The 20444-nt window shown below is 41.5% G+C and overlaps 1 protein-coding gene across 1 annotated transcript in view; it reads right to left on the bottom strand.

Moving 5' to 3' along the window:
- Itga1 (integrin subunit alpha 1) overlaps positions 1 to 20444 on the bottom strand; it is a 144583-nt gene that overhangs the window by 38382 nt on the left and 85757 nt on the right. Inside the window, exons 7-11 of the mRNA XM_051172259.1 lie at positions 19100 to 19248; positions 14030 to 14180; positions 9174 to 9339; positions 3911 to 3984; positions 2995 to 3139 (exon numbers count right to left, since the gene is read on the bottom strand). Coding sequence (XP_051028216.1) covers positions 2995 to 3139; positions 3911 to 3984; positions 9174 to 9339; positions 14030 to 14180; positions 19100 to 19248 — 685 coding nt within the window. The remainder of the gene's footprint in view (positions 1 to 2994; positions 3140 to 3910; positions 3985 to 9173; positions 9340 to 14029; positions 14181 to 19099; positions 19249 to 20444) is intronic.

The raw sequence follows: 20444 nt of genomic DNA, 5'->3' as shown, positions 1-20444 counted from the left end.
CCCTTGTCACTGGTGCCTCTGCTGATTTAGCTCAGTAACTAGGGATTATATATAGACAATCTCCACGGTTCGCATTACCATATACATTTGTATATACCTACAGAAAAATTTGCACACCCTTGTTGGGAATCCACCGTCTCTTCAAGGCCTTTGACACACTCGCAAGTCTATCACTACAGAGACGGAAGGACCCACAGAGTGACGATAAGGTCCCCATTCAGATGCCTGGTGGCTTTTCAGGTATTCATAGACTTTGTGGCTGGGATGTTTCTCAGATCTTATTAAAATGGACATGATGTTCTGAGTATATACATGATTTGAAGGGAGTTTGGGTCAAATGCACAGCAGACCATCTCGAGTTCATTCCTGGCCAGCTAAGAAAAGAGCTTGAATTGTGGCTTTAAGTCAGATTATTATTATTATTTTTGAGGGAAAATCGTTTTGTGTTTTGTATCTGTAGAGAATGGAGTTAAATCCACAGGTAACTCTCACTCCATGTAGGCCTGAGCTGTGCAGAAGGAAGGGGTGCTCTAATAGATAGACATGGCTTGTTGCTGGAGTAGGAGAGGGAGGGAGTAATCCAGAGCACCACAGAGAACGGTCTCTAACTGTGAGAGAGACCATATTATTAACTTGAGTAATACTGTACCATAAGGTAATAATTATACTTCCGTACAAATAATACGTATATATGGGTGCTAAGGGAAGAAAATCTGTCAGGCATATTACCCTTTATGAATGCTTTCATAGCTTCATAGCTGTCTTCATAGCTTCATCTTTCTTTATGGAAGAAGAGTATTGTCTGGTCTCGTAACTTCTCGGAAGAGGCATGAGCGTTGGCGATGGAATAGGACGTGTATGGCTTACCTTCATCCTTTAGAGTTTGCCAGGCATGATTGGATGAGGGGGACAAGGAATGCAGGCTCACCTGCATCCCCACCACCCAAGCTCCGGGCTGAGCACATATCGAAGCAGGTGGTGTGGTGATCAGAAGATGGTGGGCTACTCTATCCTGAGAGATGGCCATGCTTCCTTCGCACTCACTTCCTCTCTATTGTTGAGCGGCACATATGTTTCCATAGCGCTGACCTCTCACTGTGCCCCCTTCGTAAGATTTCACGTGGCCCCACTAGGTGCCTTCCACCAAGATTTCCGCAGCGCAAACTCAGTCTTTTCATAACTTTGTAATCACCACAGTGAAATATTGGAAGGTCTCATTTCAGATTTGAAATAATGTTTGAGGGGAGGGGAGGGGAAGTGGCATGAAAGTCATCTTACACCAATTAGATATTTGTTGGCAAATGTCTTACATCTTAACTTTTGACTAAGATAATGAAATGAACAGAAAATACATTAGTATATTATTGAAGAATATGCACATTTTTTCCTTTCCTAAGCATAGAGGACCCATAAATATGCACATATATTTACATATATTTATGTGTATACATTGTCAACTAGTAACTTTTCCAGTTTTATTTAATTGTAAATAAGAGGGGCCATATAAAGAAGTAAGGCTATTTTAATGTTTTCTTATGTTAAGTGCAATCTTTAAATTTTAATTATTTAAGTATGACTTAATCAACCATTACCACATACCTTAGGGAATAACAGATTTAGACCTTTGTTTGATTTAAAGAATTTTGATCATAGAATCCTAACACAGAAGACAAAACAAAACACTGTTCTGTCAAGTAATAATTAGAATAAGTGAATATGGGAAAAGTATTGACCATGTCAAACACTTTTGTGTTCTTCATTAAGTTTTTCATTGTCTAAATACTTAATAGCAATAGGATCAATGCTAGCAACTGGAAATAATATTTCACAGACCTGGATTAGTTTTCTACTGGTGCTATAACAAATTTATAACCTTGATGTCTTACAATATCCATTCCAAATGCTTTCATTTGCAACTGTGCTTTCTGGAGGCCGTGGAAAGGTCACACTTCCTTGTGCTTTGAGACCTAAGGATCACGTATGTTCACATATCCTCCTTCCTCACCAGCAGCGGCCTGGCATCTCTCTGACCGTCTCCTACAATTCTATCTACCTCTAAGCACTTCTAGTAAAGATTCTTCTGATCCCAATGCTGGGTTATATTGGACTATGGCAATATATCCAAGGATAAGCTTTCACAGGCTCCTTCATGTCATTGCAGTTGAAAAGTCCTTTACGCCTCATAAGGTGGCAGCACATTAATAGGCCCTGGGCTTAGGGCACGGGCATTGGCTTTGTGTTTTAGGCTGAGCTCTTAAAGTGAATTTCTGAGTGTAATGTGATTTTTCCTGTGGATCTTCAAACACCCCATCAACTGCCTCTCATCGGAATTATAGTAACTCACGTTTACAATGCCATTATAGATGAAGATAAATGTCCTGTAATTGTTCTATCGAGGACAGAAAGAAGGTTTAGGCTAAAGTGGTTCTTGATTCCAAAGTATTTCGCGGAGAACAGTTGCACGGAATCTTGGGTAGTGAGGAACTTTAGAAGCCATCTGAGTTGACTTCGCCTGCTTCTGCCAGTTGTCTCCGCCTTAGCCTGTAGCCCACCAAGAGAGACTGCTTATTTCTTCATTGTTTCTCATCCAATACAAGGCCTGCATTATTCTGCCTCAGCCATTTTGCTATTTTTAATTTGGGTAATGTGTTCGGCATGGCATAGGCACTCAGTATTTGTGGGTGCTTTCCCAATTATTCCAGAATTGGGTCATTTTGTACAATGAAATGAAGACTGGTGTAAGAGTCAGGTGACCTGACTGGCATGTTGGAGTTGCTACAGGTAACGGGGGGCACAGTCACTCTGTCCTCTGATGGTTATTTTGGAAAGCAGATGAAGCATGTCTCTCACTATTAAAGCACACAGGAAGTGGAGCTCAGCCCCAGCAGCTTAGACTTTACTTTCTCAACTGTTTTAAAAACAAACAGTACACTTCCTTTTCCAGCTTCCAGTATCTTTGAGATTCGGAGGAAGGTGGTTGCATCCAAACCTTACCTAAATAAGAAGCAAGAGGTTCATTCATGTTGGTGGGCTCGGTTTGAAAGGTGGTGTTCCGAGGGATGACAATCTGGCTAGCCTTCTGCATGACCACAGTTCCATTCCAGTCATAGGCTCCCACTGCTCCAAGCATGACCCAGTCCTGATGCAGGGACAGAGAGCAGTAAGGTGGCAAACACTTACATAACATTAACAGTATAATAAGAATAGTTCAAAGAGCTCTATATGAATTAATTCATATAGTCATCACAATAACACTGTTTACAAGATCCCAATATTACAACCCCCATTTTACTTATAAATGAAGCTGAGGCACCCTATCACACTGGAATGTCACTGTCCCTGTACAATGGCCATGGTGTCTTCTTGTCTTGCCTTTCTACTATTCTGGGTAGAAAAAGAACAAAACAACAACAACAACAAACAAAAAAAAAAAAAAAAAAAAAAAGAAAGAAAAAGAAAAAGAAAAAGAAAAAGAAAAAGAAAAGAAAGACAGAAAGAAAATGAAAACAAACAAATGGCAAAACAAACCTACATCTTGGTCTTTTAAGGAATTTTAGCATAACCAATGGATACCTTAACCCAGAAAAATATTCTATATTTTAAACACATATTTTAATCATTCATTTCATTAGAGGTACAAATACATTCAGCAGAGCTCAGAGTGTCCTGTTCATGACTATTAACTGGTAAAACGTGGGAGTGTGTTTAGTGCTTAGGACGCTCCTAATAGGAGGAGCCTAATGTGAGAAGCCATTTTCCCATTTTGATTAGGCACTGCCCTCAAGCCCTGAAGAGCTGCCCCGCACCCCCCTTCAGCCCCAACCCTGCAATCTTATACAATCGATGCCTGGGCATTGCTTGCGGGAAGAAGACTAGCAGTAAAGATATTTCCAGCACACAGTGGACATACCTGTGAATAATGAGCACTGAAGCCGGTCTGGGACATTTCCATTTCAAATGAAGCTGCTGACTGGTCAGCTGTCGCTGTAATGCAAGAAAGACATCCCAGTAAGTGGCTAGCAGTAAGTGACTAGCAGTGTCTTTTAGGCTGCTATTGACTGGCTGGACACAGGACTGCTGGAATCTGGGGACCTGCCCAGCAAAACTATGGAACATCTCAGGTCACTGTCAGCCACCAAAACTCCTAGGCAGGGCTAAGCGTGAAACAGCAGTTAGCAAAAGGACTCTTTTCTCCTATTCTTATACATTGGCATCCCATCCTTGCCTAGGAAGCATTGGTCTACTTGCTTGCAGGGAATTTATTTGGTCCTAAAAATAAGTTACAAATAACATATAATTTTAGTCGTCAGCCTGACTGACAATTCCATACTGTGTGCAGCTGCCTATGATTCTACGATGTTTTGGCAAGCTGGATTATGATGATAAGAATGAGCTGTCTTGTCTGCTTGACCTAGGAACCCCATCAGGGCTAAATTTGATACCTTACAAGGCTGAGAGAAAACATTCCCAACTCACCAGTGCCAGCTATATACACTTCAGACCAAGCATCCTCTCTGGGTACCACTGTGTAATCCAGTTAAGGATGCCAGCTCACGTTGGCTCTAATGCTGGGTGTGTGGATCATTCGCCTCAGGAGGTGACTTTTTCCCACAGCTCCAGTGCGTGTCCCATCTGAGTCTCTATTTTTAAAACACTGGTTTTGAAGCTCATTGCTGAAGTGCAGACAAGTTAGAGCATTGTATGGAACTGCACTCCTCTCAAAACATTTACAGACCAGAAGCCACAGTTTCCTGGGGGAACTGGGGGAATGTTGATCTACTTGCTTCCAGAGACTTGCTGGTTTATTTGGTCTTAAAAATAAGTTAAAAATAACATAGTTTTGGCTAAGTCAGCCTGTCTGTCAACTGAAGAATGAGAGTCATTAAATTTGTGAAATTAAACTTGTTTACTATTTATTCGCTGGCATAAAAAGTATTTTTTTTTTAAAAAAAACATCAGTACTGAATTTGTACAGGGCTAGATTAAATGTGGTAATCAATCGAGAATTTGAATGTATCATTTAAAACTCTTATGCAAATTGTCCTCTAAGTGACTGAGATGCATTTTTACCTTAAACTAAAAAAAAAAAAAAAAAAAAAAAAAAAAAAAAAAAAATGTGCCTTTAATATATAATGATTTAAGGCACCGCCATGCTTATTTTGCAGGAATGACAGCAAAGTCATAGTAGTAGACACCAGCATCCCGACCCTTTGCTGATGCTGTGTTTTCACTTGAGATCGGAGAAAGGAGCTCTTTGGCATTCCATACACTGCACGGCCCCGTCCTCACTTTGAACCTGTCATGGGAATGAACTCTCCACTCTGACTGCTACAGTTTTTGGTTAGGAGAATAAGCATTTCCCCCCAAAGTTGATAAAAAACAAAAACAAAAACAAAAACAAAAAACAAAAAAAAACCAGGAGATTCACCCCTTTCTCTGATCTACTAGTAAATTCTTGAGCATGTGTGAATCACTGAGTGGCATTGTCCTTGTAAGCCAGAGTCTCATAATTGCAGATATTTAGAATCTAAAATAAATAGTGACAGGAAATGGAGGTTTCCCACACAACAGGGGGAGAAGAATTTTCTGACCTCATTATGAAAATAATAAGAGCTATGCCAGCCCCAGGAGCCTGAAACAGAGGGTCAAAGCCACCAAAACCTTACCTCGAAAACAAAATCAGACAACCCACATGGCTTTTAGCCTCAATAGTGCAGCATTAAGACATAGAAAGACACTTTAATCTCTGGAGAGTTTTATAAAATAACTTCATATTTAGATAAAGAGATTTCTTGAAGAGTTTGGATATGGAACCCTGCTATTGAAGTTGGCATTTGGTGTTTCCAGATAGCTTCTGAGCTGGGTGTAAGAGGATGGACTCTCTTTCTGGCAGGCGCGGGGGGGGGGGGGGGGGGGGCTGGGGGGGAGTGGGAGGCGAGGGGGAAGAGGGAGGGTGTTCCCTGTTCGCCTGATCTGAGGAACCCCACGTCCCCTAAGGAGCATCACAAGGCCTCAGGGAAGATGATAACAGGCTTGGCCTTTTCCTGATAAGAAACCAGTTCAGCAGGCACTTGGGGATTCCTGGAAGATGCCCAGCCTATGCTAAGAAGATGTCTTGGTGCCTTGGCTTTCAATCAATGACCTTTCAGCTGTACCTGGAGATTCTCCCCGACCCATAGGATAATTACGTACTGCTTCCCCCTCTTATGATAGGGCTGTTTTGTTGCCTGTATCTTCAGTATCTGTATCTAGCCCTAGTGAATCAAACATATTCTGCCCACGGTTTATAATGTCCCTGGTTCATGAAGTAAAGGCTTGCTTTCTCTCTCACTCTACTCTTTCTCCATGACTGGCTGAGACTCATTGTTTAATCTGGGGAAGGAACGTTTCCCCCACACCCCTGAAGGTCACCAAGAGCTTCCGGACAGCCCTTCCCCCAACACACACACACCTTGTGTCATGGTAAGGCAGCAGCTGACACCATTGCCCTGGATCTGCTTCTGGATGGAACTGTGTCCCACCAGAGCCTCATCTCACTGGACCTGAGGTTTGGTTTAGGCTTTTAGCTTGCATCCCTGCCATTAATACAGTGGCTTAACTGAAGGGTTGTTAACACTGAGGTATCACCACAGGCTTTTGAAATGCCAGAGTTTTGACAGCTATCTGATACCAGCAATATCATTGTAAAAGAGAGAATTGTAATGCTCACTCTCCCTGAGAACCCTAGGCTGCTCCTGAGAGAGAAAGGGAAGCTTTGATCCTGGGAGTTTCTCTCTTCCTGTCTGGAATCAAACAGTGGCAGGAAATACATTAAGACAGCTGCACCCTGAGATAGCCCAGGCTACCGCTGTATGAAGAAAGACATTTGGAGATTTTCTGAGGAGCTTTGACTACGGTTTGGTTAGCTTAGAGAGAATCTTAAAATGTCATTTCAAGCAAAATGAACCACATTCCTTACAGTGTGGCTGCATTCAGTCTGCCAGTTATATTTGCTTGCTTCTATAGAGAATATTTAGAAACAGTACTTTCTGTTTAACTGACTAGCATAAGAATAATTAAAAAAAAAAAAAAAAAAAAAACCTCATACAGGTAACGTTATACAGACCAAACAGGTAATATTTAGAAACTTATATGTATATATAAATATGCATGTAATAACAATTAATGAAAAAGGAGTCATGAATTTGAAAGATAACAGGGAGCATTGTATGAGAGGGCCTTGAGGCAGGAAAGAGAAGAAGGAATGCTGTAATTATATTAATTATATAATTCATATAATATAATATATAATATAATGAAATAAAAAATAAATAAACAAAAGCAAAAACAAAAACTCAACCCTTTATAGATTTTTTTTTGGCCTGTGGGTTTTTTCTTTTTTTCTTTTGTGTGTGTGTGTGTGTGTGTGTGTGTGTGTGTTTTGGTTTTAGTTTTTTTCCGATGCAGGGGTTTCTCTGTGTAACAAGCCCTGGCTATACTGGACCAAGTATATACTGAACCAAAGCATACTGGGCTTTGTAGATCAAGCTGGCCTTGAATTCTCAGAGATCTGTCTGCCTCTGCCTCCCAAAGTGCTGGAATTAAAGGCATGTACCACCAGGCCCGGCCTGGCCTGTGTTATTAAAAGTTAAAAGTGCACAATAATTTGCAAGACCGTCTATATTAAATCTAGGCAAACGTGGTCTTGCCCATTGCTAAATAACTCTCAATGGCTATTGAAAGACCAAAGCCATGTAACGGAGACTTGTGCTCAGAACACCGGGCAGCTGAGCCATTCAGAGACTGCTATGACTATAGCCTGATTAGAAGGATTCAAGTGTTCTGTCTGTGGAGGCACAGGAGAAAGGGGGAGGGAGGGCGAGGGCTAAGCTAGATTAATTTCTTCTGCTAGAGCCGTTAGTCTTCACCATCCTCAAAATAAACCAACCTCCTGAGCGCTGACTGGGACTCAGACTTGGAAGCAGAGGGGTGAGTAAAGGCAGCATCCTTTCCTATGAGGACCGTGCGAGCAGGAAGAGATGAGAGAAGCCCAGTGCGCTGGACAGAACTGTCACGAGTTGTACATACTGAGACTGGTTTTCTTTTTATGTACACGAAGATGTGTGCACTGGGTTGCAAAGTGAGATGTGTGCTATCATGGGCTGTTCAGGAGATATTGAAAAATCATTGCTTTACATCATTTTCTTGAACTGGAAATATAGTGAAGTTTTAGAGCACACACACACACACACACACACACACACACACAGTATTTTTCCCTATATTTTTCTTGTTCACAGAAACTCAGATACTCGCTCAAAATTGTCTGCCCTTTTTAAAGTTAAGTCTCCCCCCTATAATTCTCTTTCCTTTGCTATTAACAGGTTCTGTGGGGGAGTTTGGAAGGCAGCTTTTAACAACTACAGAAGTGACACTTTCATAGTGCCTTCTTGGAGACAGTCAGTGGGCCTGGGCAAATGAATTCTCTGTGGTTTCTCCGAGTGGGGATCTGGGGGTGTGACTTCTGAGTCTCCAGCCTTCAAAAGTATGAAAAAGATTTCACCAGCCAGAGGACATTATTTCCCAAAGTAGTTTGTTAGCCTGCACACCCCATCCAAGGCACTAGCATTGCTCCATAGCCTCAGTGGCCACTTCCACTGAAAAAGTCAAAAGAAAAATCTTCAGAGGATGACATGATTCGACAACTATAGCGAATGAAGTTCTGCAGCCAAAGGCCTTGAGGCCAAACTCCACAATGATCCTTCAAACTGTGCAAAGAGCAAGTTACAGAGGACATGAACAAAGACACAATTGCATCAGACCACTCCCACGGGGGCCCTACAGAAACAAAGACACAGTGGGAAAAACAGACGCTGAGCTGGCGGCTCCATGTTCTAAACATGTATCACAGAAAAGGAGTAAAGCATTCTGGGGAACTTGGGGTCTTGCGTATGTCCACGCTGACCACTGTGCTCACCAGCTCTCTTATGCATCATCACAGCCTAACAAGCGACATCTAGCAGACATGGGTCTCTGTAAAGAAGTTCCATCCCCATGAAAGAGCCTTATCCCCCAAGGGCTACTGCACACAGTGAAAATGGGTTAGTGATGTGCTGAGAAAAATAACACCCCAAGCCAGTTATGTCAGTTTGCAGCTTAGAGAGCATATGCAGGATTAGGAGAAATAGCCATACCTTCCAAGGCAAATATCCGTTCTCCGAGAGCTTTCACAATAGTGACCAAGGCCACCTCATCAGAGACATTGAAAAAGTGCTTTTCGGTCGGCTCACTTGCGATTGATTTTATTTCCTCCAAAAATTTTTCAGTGCTCAACTTCTCTCTGTGATAGTGGCCAAGGATCTAAGGCACAACAAAAACGGCAAGAACATATTTTTAACTTCCATGTGTTAATTAAGTATCTCAAGCGTATCTTGAGCAAACACGAGTTCACACGGCATCTTATCACAGGGTAATTGTATGCACTTAAGGGAAGGTTTACGGAAGAGAAGCTTTCTCACTACATGGTTTTCATAATAATGACTCGTGCAAATATTTACTTTATTTTTCAGTGTGTGTATGTGTGTATATGTGTGTGTATGTGAGTGTATGTGTGTATACGTGTGCGTGTGTGTGTATGTGAGTGTGTGTATGTGCGTACGTGTGTGTGTGTGTGTGTGTGTGTGTGTGTGTGTGTATGTGTGCGAGAGCGCGCACTCAAGTGCAGGTTTTCCCATGGAGGTGAGAGGGATGAGGTTCTCTTGCAGCTGGAGTCACTGGCAGTTGTGAGCTGCCTGATAGGGGTGCTGAGCAACAGACTTGGGTCCTCTACAAAAGCAGGACTTAGCATCTCCCCATCCCTATATACTGAATTTTAAAACCACGATTGAGGTAGGAAAATAAAAATATTCCTTTTTCTGCACTTCCATGTCTCTGTTACAGCTACTGCTTTGAATTGGAGTGTTATAGTTTCTGTATGTCTGTGATATGACTACAGCTACTGACACAGCCATCTTCTGACAGAACAATCAACAAGGGAGTTATGGAGATGTTTTATATGTTTATATATATGTATATATACATATATATGTTATACACCTATGTGTGTGTATATATACATACATACATACATACATACACACACATGCATATTTTTCTTAGAGACTCATGAAAGTTCTGTATATGTTCTGGCATAAAATCCTTTGTGTTAATTTCATTTTTCTATGAGAAGTTTTAAATTTTCATGAAGTCATACTAATCATGTTTCTTCTTTAAGGAAGATATAATTTGCCTGTGTGAAAATACTCATATTTATAAAAGTATATAAACTTTAAACTAAAAATACCCAATACAAAGATATAAGCTAATTTTATACTTTAAAATTGCATAGCAATATGGGAATTATGAAAGAGATTTGAACAAATGAGTACCACAATATATTATTTTTTATTTCTGTTTATAAGATTGTATATTTCCATCTTTGATTTGCCTGCATATATTTAAAGACTTTTTTTCTTTTGTAAAGAAAATGTCACTCTTGTAATAAAACATGTTTTTTAAATTTCATTACAGGTGACATTTGAATATTATCAGTTCTAAATTTTAAATATCCATGCCTTCTTTATTATGCTATTATAAATTGAGACCAACTTAAGTACCTGTAAATAATGGTACAAAAGTGATGGTATATTCATAAAATGGATAACATAATAAATACAAGGAGCAACAACATAATAAGTAATATGGGTAAAATCTTGCATGAAAATCAAAACAGAAGAAACCAAAGTCTGTGATTATTTATATGGGGCACAGAATTAGTAACCTAAATAAGTTATGGAAATGGTTGCAAAAGGAGGCTTGTGTTAGAAGAAAATAAAGCACAGAGAACTTTCTGGAAGTGACAGAAAAGGATATTAATAGATGTTTTCTATGGGCACTTTGTAGTCATTCTTCATAGTGACATGTTTTTCACTGTACGTGTATGTTAGCCCAACTTTTAAAAAGCACTGAACTGTATCAACATAAATGTAAGCGTGTGTGTTTTAAAAGTTCTAATTATTATATGCAACACCTCAGCCTTTATATTATATAAAGTCAAAACGGTTAGCAATCATTAAATTTAATTTTTCAGATAGATGTACACTGATGCCACAAAACTATTTAAAGAAAAGACCAAGGGATTATGAGTGTGGGATTTAGGCAGATGGTTATCCATGTGGTTTTAAAGTGATGTTTGAAATGGCATGTTACACAAATACACTTTGATAAGACATATAGATGCATACTTGCAAAAACTGAGGGAAAAAATCAAGTTACTATTTACAAGTTCTTCTTTGACCTATGACAGACTTCTTTGCTTCACAGGATGACAGTGGTTGAAGAGCAACTGCTGAATCACTCTGATGTGCACTAAGTGTAAATGTGAGAATTACAAGTTGTATCTGCTCCAGTCAGCAAGCTTCGCGTGATGTGCTTGCCCCCTTCCCTGGGGAACATGACATCGCATGATGTGCTTGCCCCCTTCCCTGGGGAACATGGCATTGCATGATGTGTTTGCCCCCTTCCCTGGGGAACATGGCTTCATGTGATGTGCTTGCCCCCTTCCCTGGGGAACATGGCATCGCATGATGTGCTTTCCCCCTTCCCTGGGGAACATGGCTTCACATGATGTGCTTGTCCCCTTCCCTGGGGAACATTAGTGACCAGCACAGAGGAAAGGTCACATTTCAGTGCCAGAGGACGTCAAGACAACTCCCTCCTCTTCACTTTTAAGACCCTAGCAACTGAATCCACCCCAGCTCTCTTACACGTTAGATGTACTTACAATGTGTGACACATAGGCACCCAGGAAGGACTGTCCAGGGCTTTATGGGAATCATGTGCCTGAAAACCCTGGAGCTGGTAACGAGGTAACCTGTATGCCGCTTAGGTTCTGAATTATGTGGGTTCCTCTGAGTCCCTACTGATTTGCTTTATTTATTTTATAGATTTTGTGATATCCTGGGATAATAAACCATCATTGAAGTCTTTGATTCCTATGTAGCATGTTCTAGATTAACTATTAACCCATTAATTCCCATTTCATTTAAAACTGATGAAATTTGAAACATACATAAAACAAATTTAATAGCTCAATTTTAGAGGACATGTGCTGAAGTTATTAATTGTGAAGTGGACGTTATCAGGTATTTAGTGGTCGGTGTGACAGGAGAGAGATAAGTGAATTTAGCTAAATAGAAAAAGTACCCACATGACATAGTAGAAGGACAAGAATAAAATAGGTACAATATCAGAGGATGTACTCAGGTGCAGGGGTTGCTGTGACTCCCACACAGGCTTGAGTCATCTTATAACAGAGAAGAAAACAGTGGCAGAAACTTTTCAGCCAAGGCTTTGGTAACTTGGAAAAAATGTTTTCTATGAAAACAAACAAAAAGTTAAATAATGTCCCTATTTTATATTTACTGCTTTATGCAACTCAAATCTGTCAAATTTGAATTCTGCTAATATCTACCTGGAAAACAAAAACTATTCAGAACTGAAATCTCCTTGAGGCAGGAATGTCAAAGCAAAGTATGCAATGCATTTATGTGCATTTATGGAATGCTAAGATCCTCAATGATGTCTCGTTCACATTTGAGCACAAAAAGTAATTCACACGTTCAGCCACCATCACGTAAGAGTAATCAGGCCTGATGGACCAGCCCAGTACTCTGCAGTGACATAAGCAGAGGACTAAAAGCCAACTCATGACCTCTCCAGCTTAGGAAAATTTCACAGGAAATGTTTGAAGTTTTAAAACAGGGAACTGATATTACCAATATTCAATCCTCTGGGGGAGCTGTTTCCTGTCAAAACACATTTCTGCCTTGTTCTGGATCAAATAGTGGGGAAAGGAGTAGGACAAATAGTCCAGATAATACCTGAGACAGAAAAGTGGCAACAATCTAGACAACAATCCAGACAGAAAATAGTCCAGACAACAACTGAGACACGAAAGGCATAGTCCAGATAATACCTGAGACAGAAGGCCAGTCCAAACAAAAACAAGGACAAAAGTCAGTGCAGACAACAGCTGAGATGGGGTTTATATTTGTGTGAATACGTGCAGCATGGGTGGACCCTGTGAGATCCCAGAAGTCTTTCTGTGCTATTCATGCTTTTGAAAGAAAGAGGTAAATTCATTCATTGGATGTTGAAAACTATTGCAGCTAATATATGATTATTGTTTTTAAACAATTCAGGCTGAGATCTTATGGTTTGGAATCTTTTATCCTGGCTTTAGAAAAAGAAAAGACAGTTGAATCTGTTTTGAGCGAATGAAAGTACAATTGACTTCGGATAACAGAGAAAGCCTGCCCCTAGACTGAAGGCACACGCAGGCCTACCAAGTGGGAGAGAATGGAAGGGAAGGGCCAGAGGGAGGCTCTGGGGAATTCTCTGACAGTTTGTGAAACTCCTTGAAGGGATGGGGGAGGGGGAGGGGGAGGGGGAGGGGAAAGGGGGCAGGGGGAGGGGGAGGGAGAGGGAGAGGGAGAGGGGGGAGAGAGAGAGAGAGAGAGAGAGAGAGAGAGAGAGAGAGAGAGAGAGAGAGAGAGAGAGAGAATGTTTATTGTGTGCCTCGCTGGCTGTTGTTATCACCGATTCTTCATGTGGTCAGACAGACAGACAGACAGACTGACAGAAATGTGACAATCCTCTGACAGGAGAAGATGTTGCAGCTCAGAGTACTGAGGACCTGCTCCCTTGTCCCAGAGACAATACAGGGCAAAGAGTCTTTATAAAGGTGTCTCAGGCCCCGACACACAGTGTCCACTGCCCTTTCTCACACCTAGCCTTCCGTTTCCTTCTAATTCTTACACTTGGGAAATGTAACAACCCAGGGCAGCATACGCTGACAGATAAAAAAGCTACATCAGTACCACAACTGGGTTGTTAGCATGTGATTATAAAAGACATCTTCTAATCCCGCCTTGTCAACTTTCAGGAGGTGTTGCCCAGTATAGGATGTCTGTCTCATGAATTTGCAAAGCGGTGCTCGAAAGGTACTTACAGCTATGGCGAATCGCTGGATGTTTTCATCCTCACAGCCTTGGATGACCTCTTTCAGTTTATGGTTGTCATGCGATTCTCCATCGGTCACAATGACCATGACTTTTTTAACTCCCCTCCTGGCACCCCGAGCTTCAGTGAATGCTTCTTTCCTGAAGGGAACCCAGAGCAGAGAGAGGCTGACCAAACTTGCCCAAAGTTAGGCAAAATGAAAAGGCCCCACGAAAACATAGCAACTCCTCATAGCCTGGTGCTGCCCTCAGAGATGACGGTGGGCCCCGCTGTCGCAGGCTAGTCATTCCTCCACTGGCCACATAGGCGCATACAAAACGCTGTAGCGGCTCCTTTGCTGGAAACTTTAGACGAATGAATGACAGGTGTCAGTGTGGGGAGAAGTATCCAGGTCCAGGCGAAGCTTGGACTGGAGAGGACACAGAAAGGGGGATTTTTCCTATTATTCACTTACCTTCAGCAAGAACCAGGTGAGGTCAGTCTATCCTAATCCCTCACTTACATGCTTTCTCTGAGTGAGTTTTCAAGAAATGACTACCCCACATTAAATCTCTAGTGTCTTCATAATAAAAGCTGAGCTAACTAAACTGTAGCACCCCCACTGCAATGCTCCCGTCTTTAAGAACTACGTGAACAACTCTCTTTATTGAGCACGTGCCTGAAACACAAACAGATTTTCTAATTCCTTTAAAAAAAAAAAAAAGTTTAAACAAAGGTGGAGGTAAATGAAAAAGCTACCCATGTTTTTCTATTTTGCTTTTGTTTGTTTGTTTGCTTTTGTGTTTGTTTGTTGTGAGACAAGGTTTCTCTGTGTAGACCTGGCTGTCCTGGAATGCTGCTCTGTAGAACAGGCTGCCCGAAAACTCATAGCGATCCACCCGCTTCTACCTCCAGAGTGCTGGGATTAAATGAGTGTACAACCACTGCTCAGAAAAGGCCAAGGTTTAAAAGAAGTTTGGACAGGAATATCATATGAGACTTAGGCCATTTTGCAGTTCTAATTCCTTAGCGGATCACCCAGACTTCCTAAGTCTTTGAAAGATCAAGGTCAGAGCTGAGCTTAATGAACATCAGCTGAAGGAGATGACGAGCCATCCTTTCTTAGAGTTCTGGTTGCTCTGAACCCAGAGCTGACTTTGTATAACACAAGAGCAGCCAGTGGCAGAACTGCAGAGTCCATCCACCCTTTCATCTCAAGTATGTCCTTTAAGGAGTGGGCTTGTCAGCGAGGGTGGGGTGGGGTGGGGGGTGGTGACACACACCTTTAGCCCCAGCATTCCAGCCACAGAGGCAGGCGGATCGCTGTGAGCTCGAGGCCAGCCTGGTCTAAAAAGCGAGTCCAGGATAGCCAAGGCTAACACAGACAGACCCTGTGTTGAAAATAAAACAAAACAAAATAAAACGGGAGTGGGCTAGTCTGAAATTCTAGCATCTAATGTCCTTAGAATGATGCATCCCACTCCCCAGTGGCCTTTAAAAGTTTAAGTATCTCAGGAAGGTTTCTTACTTTGGGACAGGAGAATTTAGGATTTATGAGCAATTAAATATGCAAGCCTGGTTACAGGAATGTAAAAGAAGGGAGCTTCCAAAACTACTATGAACTGACGTGAGTGAATTCACTGAAAACGGAGAGAACAGATTCCAGAACATTTGAAGTATTTTTTTTTTCTTTAATAACTGGCTCCTCCTAAAAGGACTAAAACAATCAAAACTGAGCTTCCATGTGAACAGCTAACACGTGAGACAAACAGTGCTGCAGTCTCGTTACAGACTCTCCATGCAACCCCAAACTAGGATAGACCATGTGAACGGCACAGGCAAACTCCATATAAGTCCATGGTATTTCCAGTGGCATTTGTACAGGAGTGGAAGCAGCTACAATGATTCTTCCATTAGTTACAAAGATAAATATTCATTCTTAGGCAGTTGCCTTTGGAAAGTTCACAGCTCTTTATGGGCTCAGAGCTTTCACAGCATGGTCCAACTTACTTAGAATGTGTGAGAAAACACTCACACATAGGCACTCCCTGTGCACGCAAATCTGCAATCCTGTGAGCGGGGGAAAATGCACAATTACCCCCAGCTGTTTGTGATTGGTTGTGCATGTGTGTGCGTGTGTGTGAGCGTGTGTGTGAGCGTGTGTGTGTGTGTGTGCAGTGTGTGTGTGTGTGTGTGTGTGTGTGTGTTTCCCATAAAATTTGAACCATGTGCTTTCCTAGCATTAATGGATGCCATTCGCTTTCTTACAGTGTCAACTCTCACAGGCAGGTGGAGTGTGAGTACGGTAAACTAGCTTTTCAAAATCAGCTGAAGCCGGGCGTGGTGGCGCATGCCTTTAGTCCCAGCATTTGGGAGGCAGAGGCAGGCAGATCGCTGTGAGTTCGAGGTCAGCCTGGCCTACAAAGTGAGTCCAGGACAGCCAAGGCTACACAGAGAAACCCTGTCTCAAAAAACAAAACAAAACAAAACAAAGTCAGCTGGGAGTCTAGAGGCTGAAACTACCTAACAGAAAGATTCATAATATAAATCAAAGCCCTTATGAAGTTTCTTGTGGGTTAAGGTTTGCTTAGAAGTGTGCTGGCTTTGATAATAACTACAGAAGGAAGATCCAGAGATAAGAATTGAATGACACTGGAGACAATACAGGAAATACAGTGTTCTGCATTTGTTAAAAAAAAAAAAAAGAACAGTCTATAGTTCTCATAAAACAAAATGTAACCATTGAGTAATAAAATGGAAGGCAGAGAATATTTGGTGAAAGGAGGACATGAGCAAAGCACCACAGATGATAGAAACATTTCATTTTTTAAAAAATATTTTTAATAAAGCAACATTTAATTTGGCTTCTTAAAAATTCTCATATGAGCCAGGCAGTGGGGTCACATGTCACACACCTTTAAGCTCAGCATTAGGGAGGCAGAGGCAGAGGATCTCTGAGTTTGAGGCCAGCCTAGTCTACAGAGTGAGTTCCAGGACATCCAGGGCTACACAAAGAAACCCTGTCTTGAAAAACAAAACAGAAAAAATTTTAGTGTGGGGACCAGAGGTATAACACTGTCACCAAAGTGCTGGCTGTATAAGCAGAGGACCAAGCTCAGTCTCCAGATCCCATTTTAAAAAGAGATCTTAGCTGTGCGGTGGGGCTAATTTGTAATCCCAACATTAAGGAGCAGAGGAGAGATCCCTGTGGCTCCCTGGCTTGTCAACCTATCCCACTATCCTACCTGGTGAGCCTACACCAGGGAAAAGACCCTGTCGCCAAAAAGGCCAATAGCTTGTAAAGAATGGCACCTGAGGTTGTCCTCTGATCTTGAGTGCATGGATGTACACACACACACACACACACACACACACACACACACACACCGGTATAACAAACGGACTCTTATGGTCCACTTTCAAAATGAGGAGCACTCACATTGTTATTGAGGTGAGCTCATCAGAGTGACAGGAGGTGTGAGGCCTATTTCGTCCCCATTGGCCATTGGTAATTTCAGGAGATGGTGGAAGATTTTAAAAATGAATGACTTGCTCCAAATCAGCATGCTGGCCGTGCTAGCCTTCCCTGTATGTCAGCATCCCTTTCTTCACAATAGTCCATCAATCACTGTTTCATTTTCACTGGTCTCTTGAGCTTGTTATTACCTTATTTCCAACAGCAGCGCGCGCGCACGTGCACACACACACACACACAGTCACACACACACACAGACCCATATATACAAACACACACACAGACACACACACACAGACCCATATATACAAACACACACACACAGTCACACAGACACACACACATAGTCACACATACACAGACACACACACATAGTCACACACTCACATAGACACACAGTAACACACACACAGTCACACACCCACACACACACACATAGTCACATACACACAGAGACACACACAGAGACATATACACACACACACAGACACGCCCCACAGACATACACACAGAGACCCATATATACATATATACACACAGTCATACACTCACACAGACACACACACAGTCACACACTCACACACACACACACAGTCACACACTCACACAGACACACACACACAGATATATATACACATACACACACACAGACACACAGACATACACACACAGAGAAATATATACACATACACACATAGACACACAGACATACACACACAGAGACCCCTCCTCACACACTCACATACATACACTGCTTATATAAAAGTAACAAAAATTCTGTGTCAAATGCTAGAGCTACAAGGGCGTGGTAGTGGACATAAGCTGAGTAGACACAGACTATGATTTAACCCATCCATCAATGTGCCTAGAAATTAAAAATGAAAAATCAAATGGATATAGAATTAATATTAAGCACCCTTTCCTAACATCATGACGAAACAGACCGTTGCTGTTTTTTATTTATTCAGCACTGGCTAGACCCTTGAAATGAAAGAAGAAGAGAAGCAGGACCCTGACACTGCATTACTGCAGAGTGCGAGTCTGGTAGCAAATCTTTCTAATGTAATTTGAAAAAAAAATGTGATATTGAATATTGTCAAGGTAAATATTGAGTCAAATTCCAAAAGGCAAAACTAGCTAGCTGCTGTTCTGCACAGTTTTTTGAATTGTTTTTTATTTTCACTTTCTCTCTCTCTCTCTCTCTTTTTTTTTTTTTTTTTGAGATTATAGTTTCACCATTTCTCCCTTCCCTCTCCTCCCTCTAAATCCTCCCATATAACGCTGCCTCCTTACTCTCTCTTAAACTCATGACTTTTTTCATTAATTGTTGTTACATGAACACACACACACACACACACACACACACACACTCCTAAATATAACCTGCATAGTCTGTATAATGTTCCTTTTTGTATGTTTTCAGAGCTGACCAATGGGTACATCTACAAAACAGGTCCTGTACTTAAGGCTCAGGCATCATTGCAGAAGAGGAGACAGAAAGATTGTAAGAGCCAAAGGATCAGAAGTTTGCTGTGAGGTTTTGTCTTCTGGGAATGTCAGAAGCTACAATCAGGAAGTCTCACCAATAAGATATTTTATCCATACCTAGCCGTGTCTATTCCAAGGGCTGTCATCGTTTGGAGACCACCTCTCCGGCCTATTTTGTTGGCTGCAACAAGGACCTCTTCAGTCGATGAATACTTATTGAGGTTGAACTCGTGGGTGACATTTTCTCCATACTGTACAATCCCCACCTGGAACAGCAAGCCACTGTTGAGTCATGCATCCAGCAAAAACTTCCTGCTCATTTTTCTTGACATTAAACATGTAAGGCCAACAGAATAGCCTTCATTTTTTTTTTTTAAAGCTAAGCATCAGAATTGATCACTACATAAAGCAGTCCACCTTGACAGCAGCAAATGTGGCCACTCTGTGAATATGAACAGCCCAAAGGAAAAAACTATATACATATATATAGATACATACACACACATATATGTATATATGTGCACGCACACACACATGTATGTAATCATTCCAGTAGGCCCACAGAGAATATTCTGCCATGTTTCAACATTCTTTTCTTATATGAATGATTCATACTACAGTAACAAGTCATCACATTTAGTAAAAATGAAGGAGCAGAGTCTCAGGAATCAGTTCGCCGGCTGGGGATGTAGCTCAGGGGTACAGAAGGGTTTGTTGCACATGCGTGAGGGCCCAGGGTCCAACCCTCAGCAGGGAAGGAAAAACAAAACCAGACTCATTCGCCACAGATAACGCCCCTCCCAGAAACCCCCTCTCTTTATAGTTACCGTGTGCTGTTAGCTTCCAGTCATTGAAAGGGGGCACTGAGCTACCCCAGCCTAAGTAGGCACACAAATATACTGACGATATTTTGAAAAACATACAATATATTAATTCTCCCTTAGAGTTGTTTAGTTGGTTAGGAGGTTGGGGAAAAAAAAAAAAAAAGAATTTGAGAATCTATGTAATTGTGGGGTGAGGCACGTGTCATAGCTGGATAAACACCCTTGGCTTATTGTAGTCTAGGACAGCCTTGCTCCTCCATGAATGCATCGTTCACCGAATTCCTTTCCGATACATCCAAAGATCATGGGTTATTAATGTGGAAGTTTATTCCCCCTGGAGTAAAATATTAAAAACAAACGAGGAAAAAAAAAACCAATGGCTCCAGCTAAGCCTCTTCCCTTGACTTATAGTTAAACCTGATAGTTGTTTTTATTGCCTATTTTTTAGGTCTAAAGTTGTTTTCTCTAGTGACAGTTACAGACTTAGAGTTTCAATTCCAAGGGGCATTGACCTCAGCAAGAGGAACCCATAAACATTTTGCGCTTCTGTGATTGTAAGTGCGCGATATAAATGAAAACACTTTTGCTACTAACGTATTTGTCATGCCTCATCCTAAACGCCAAGTTTCCACGGCAGC

This window comes from Acomys russatus, chromosome 30 (assembly GCF_903995435.1).
Source record: "Acomys russatus chromosome 30, mAcoRus1.1, whole genome shotgun sequence".
Lineage (NCBI taxonomy): Eukaryota > Metazoa > Chordata > Mammalia > Rodentia > Muridae > Acomys > Acomys russatus.
The sequence above is the reverse complement of the archived record's forward strand: the minus strand, read 5'-3'. Positions and strand labels throughout refer to the sequence as shown.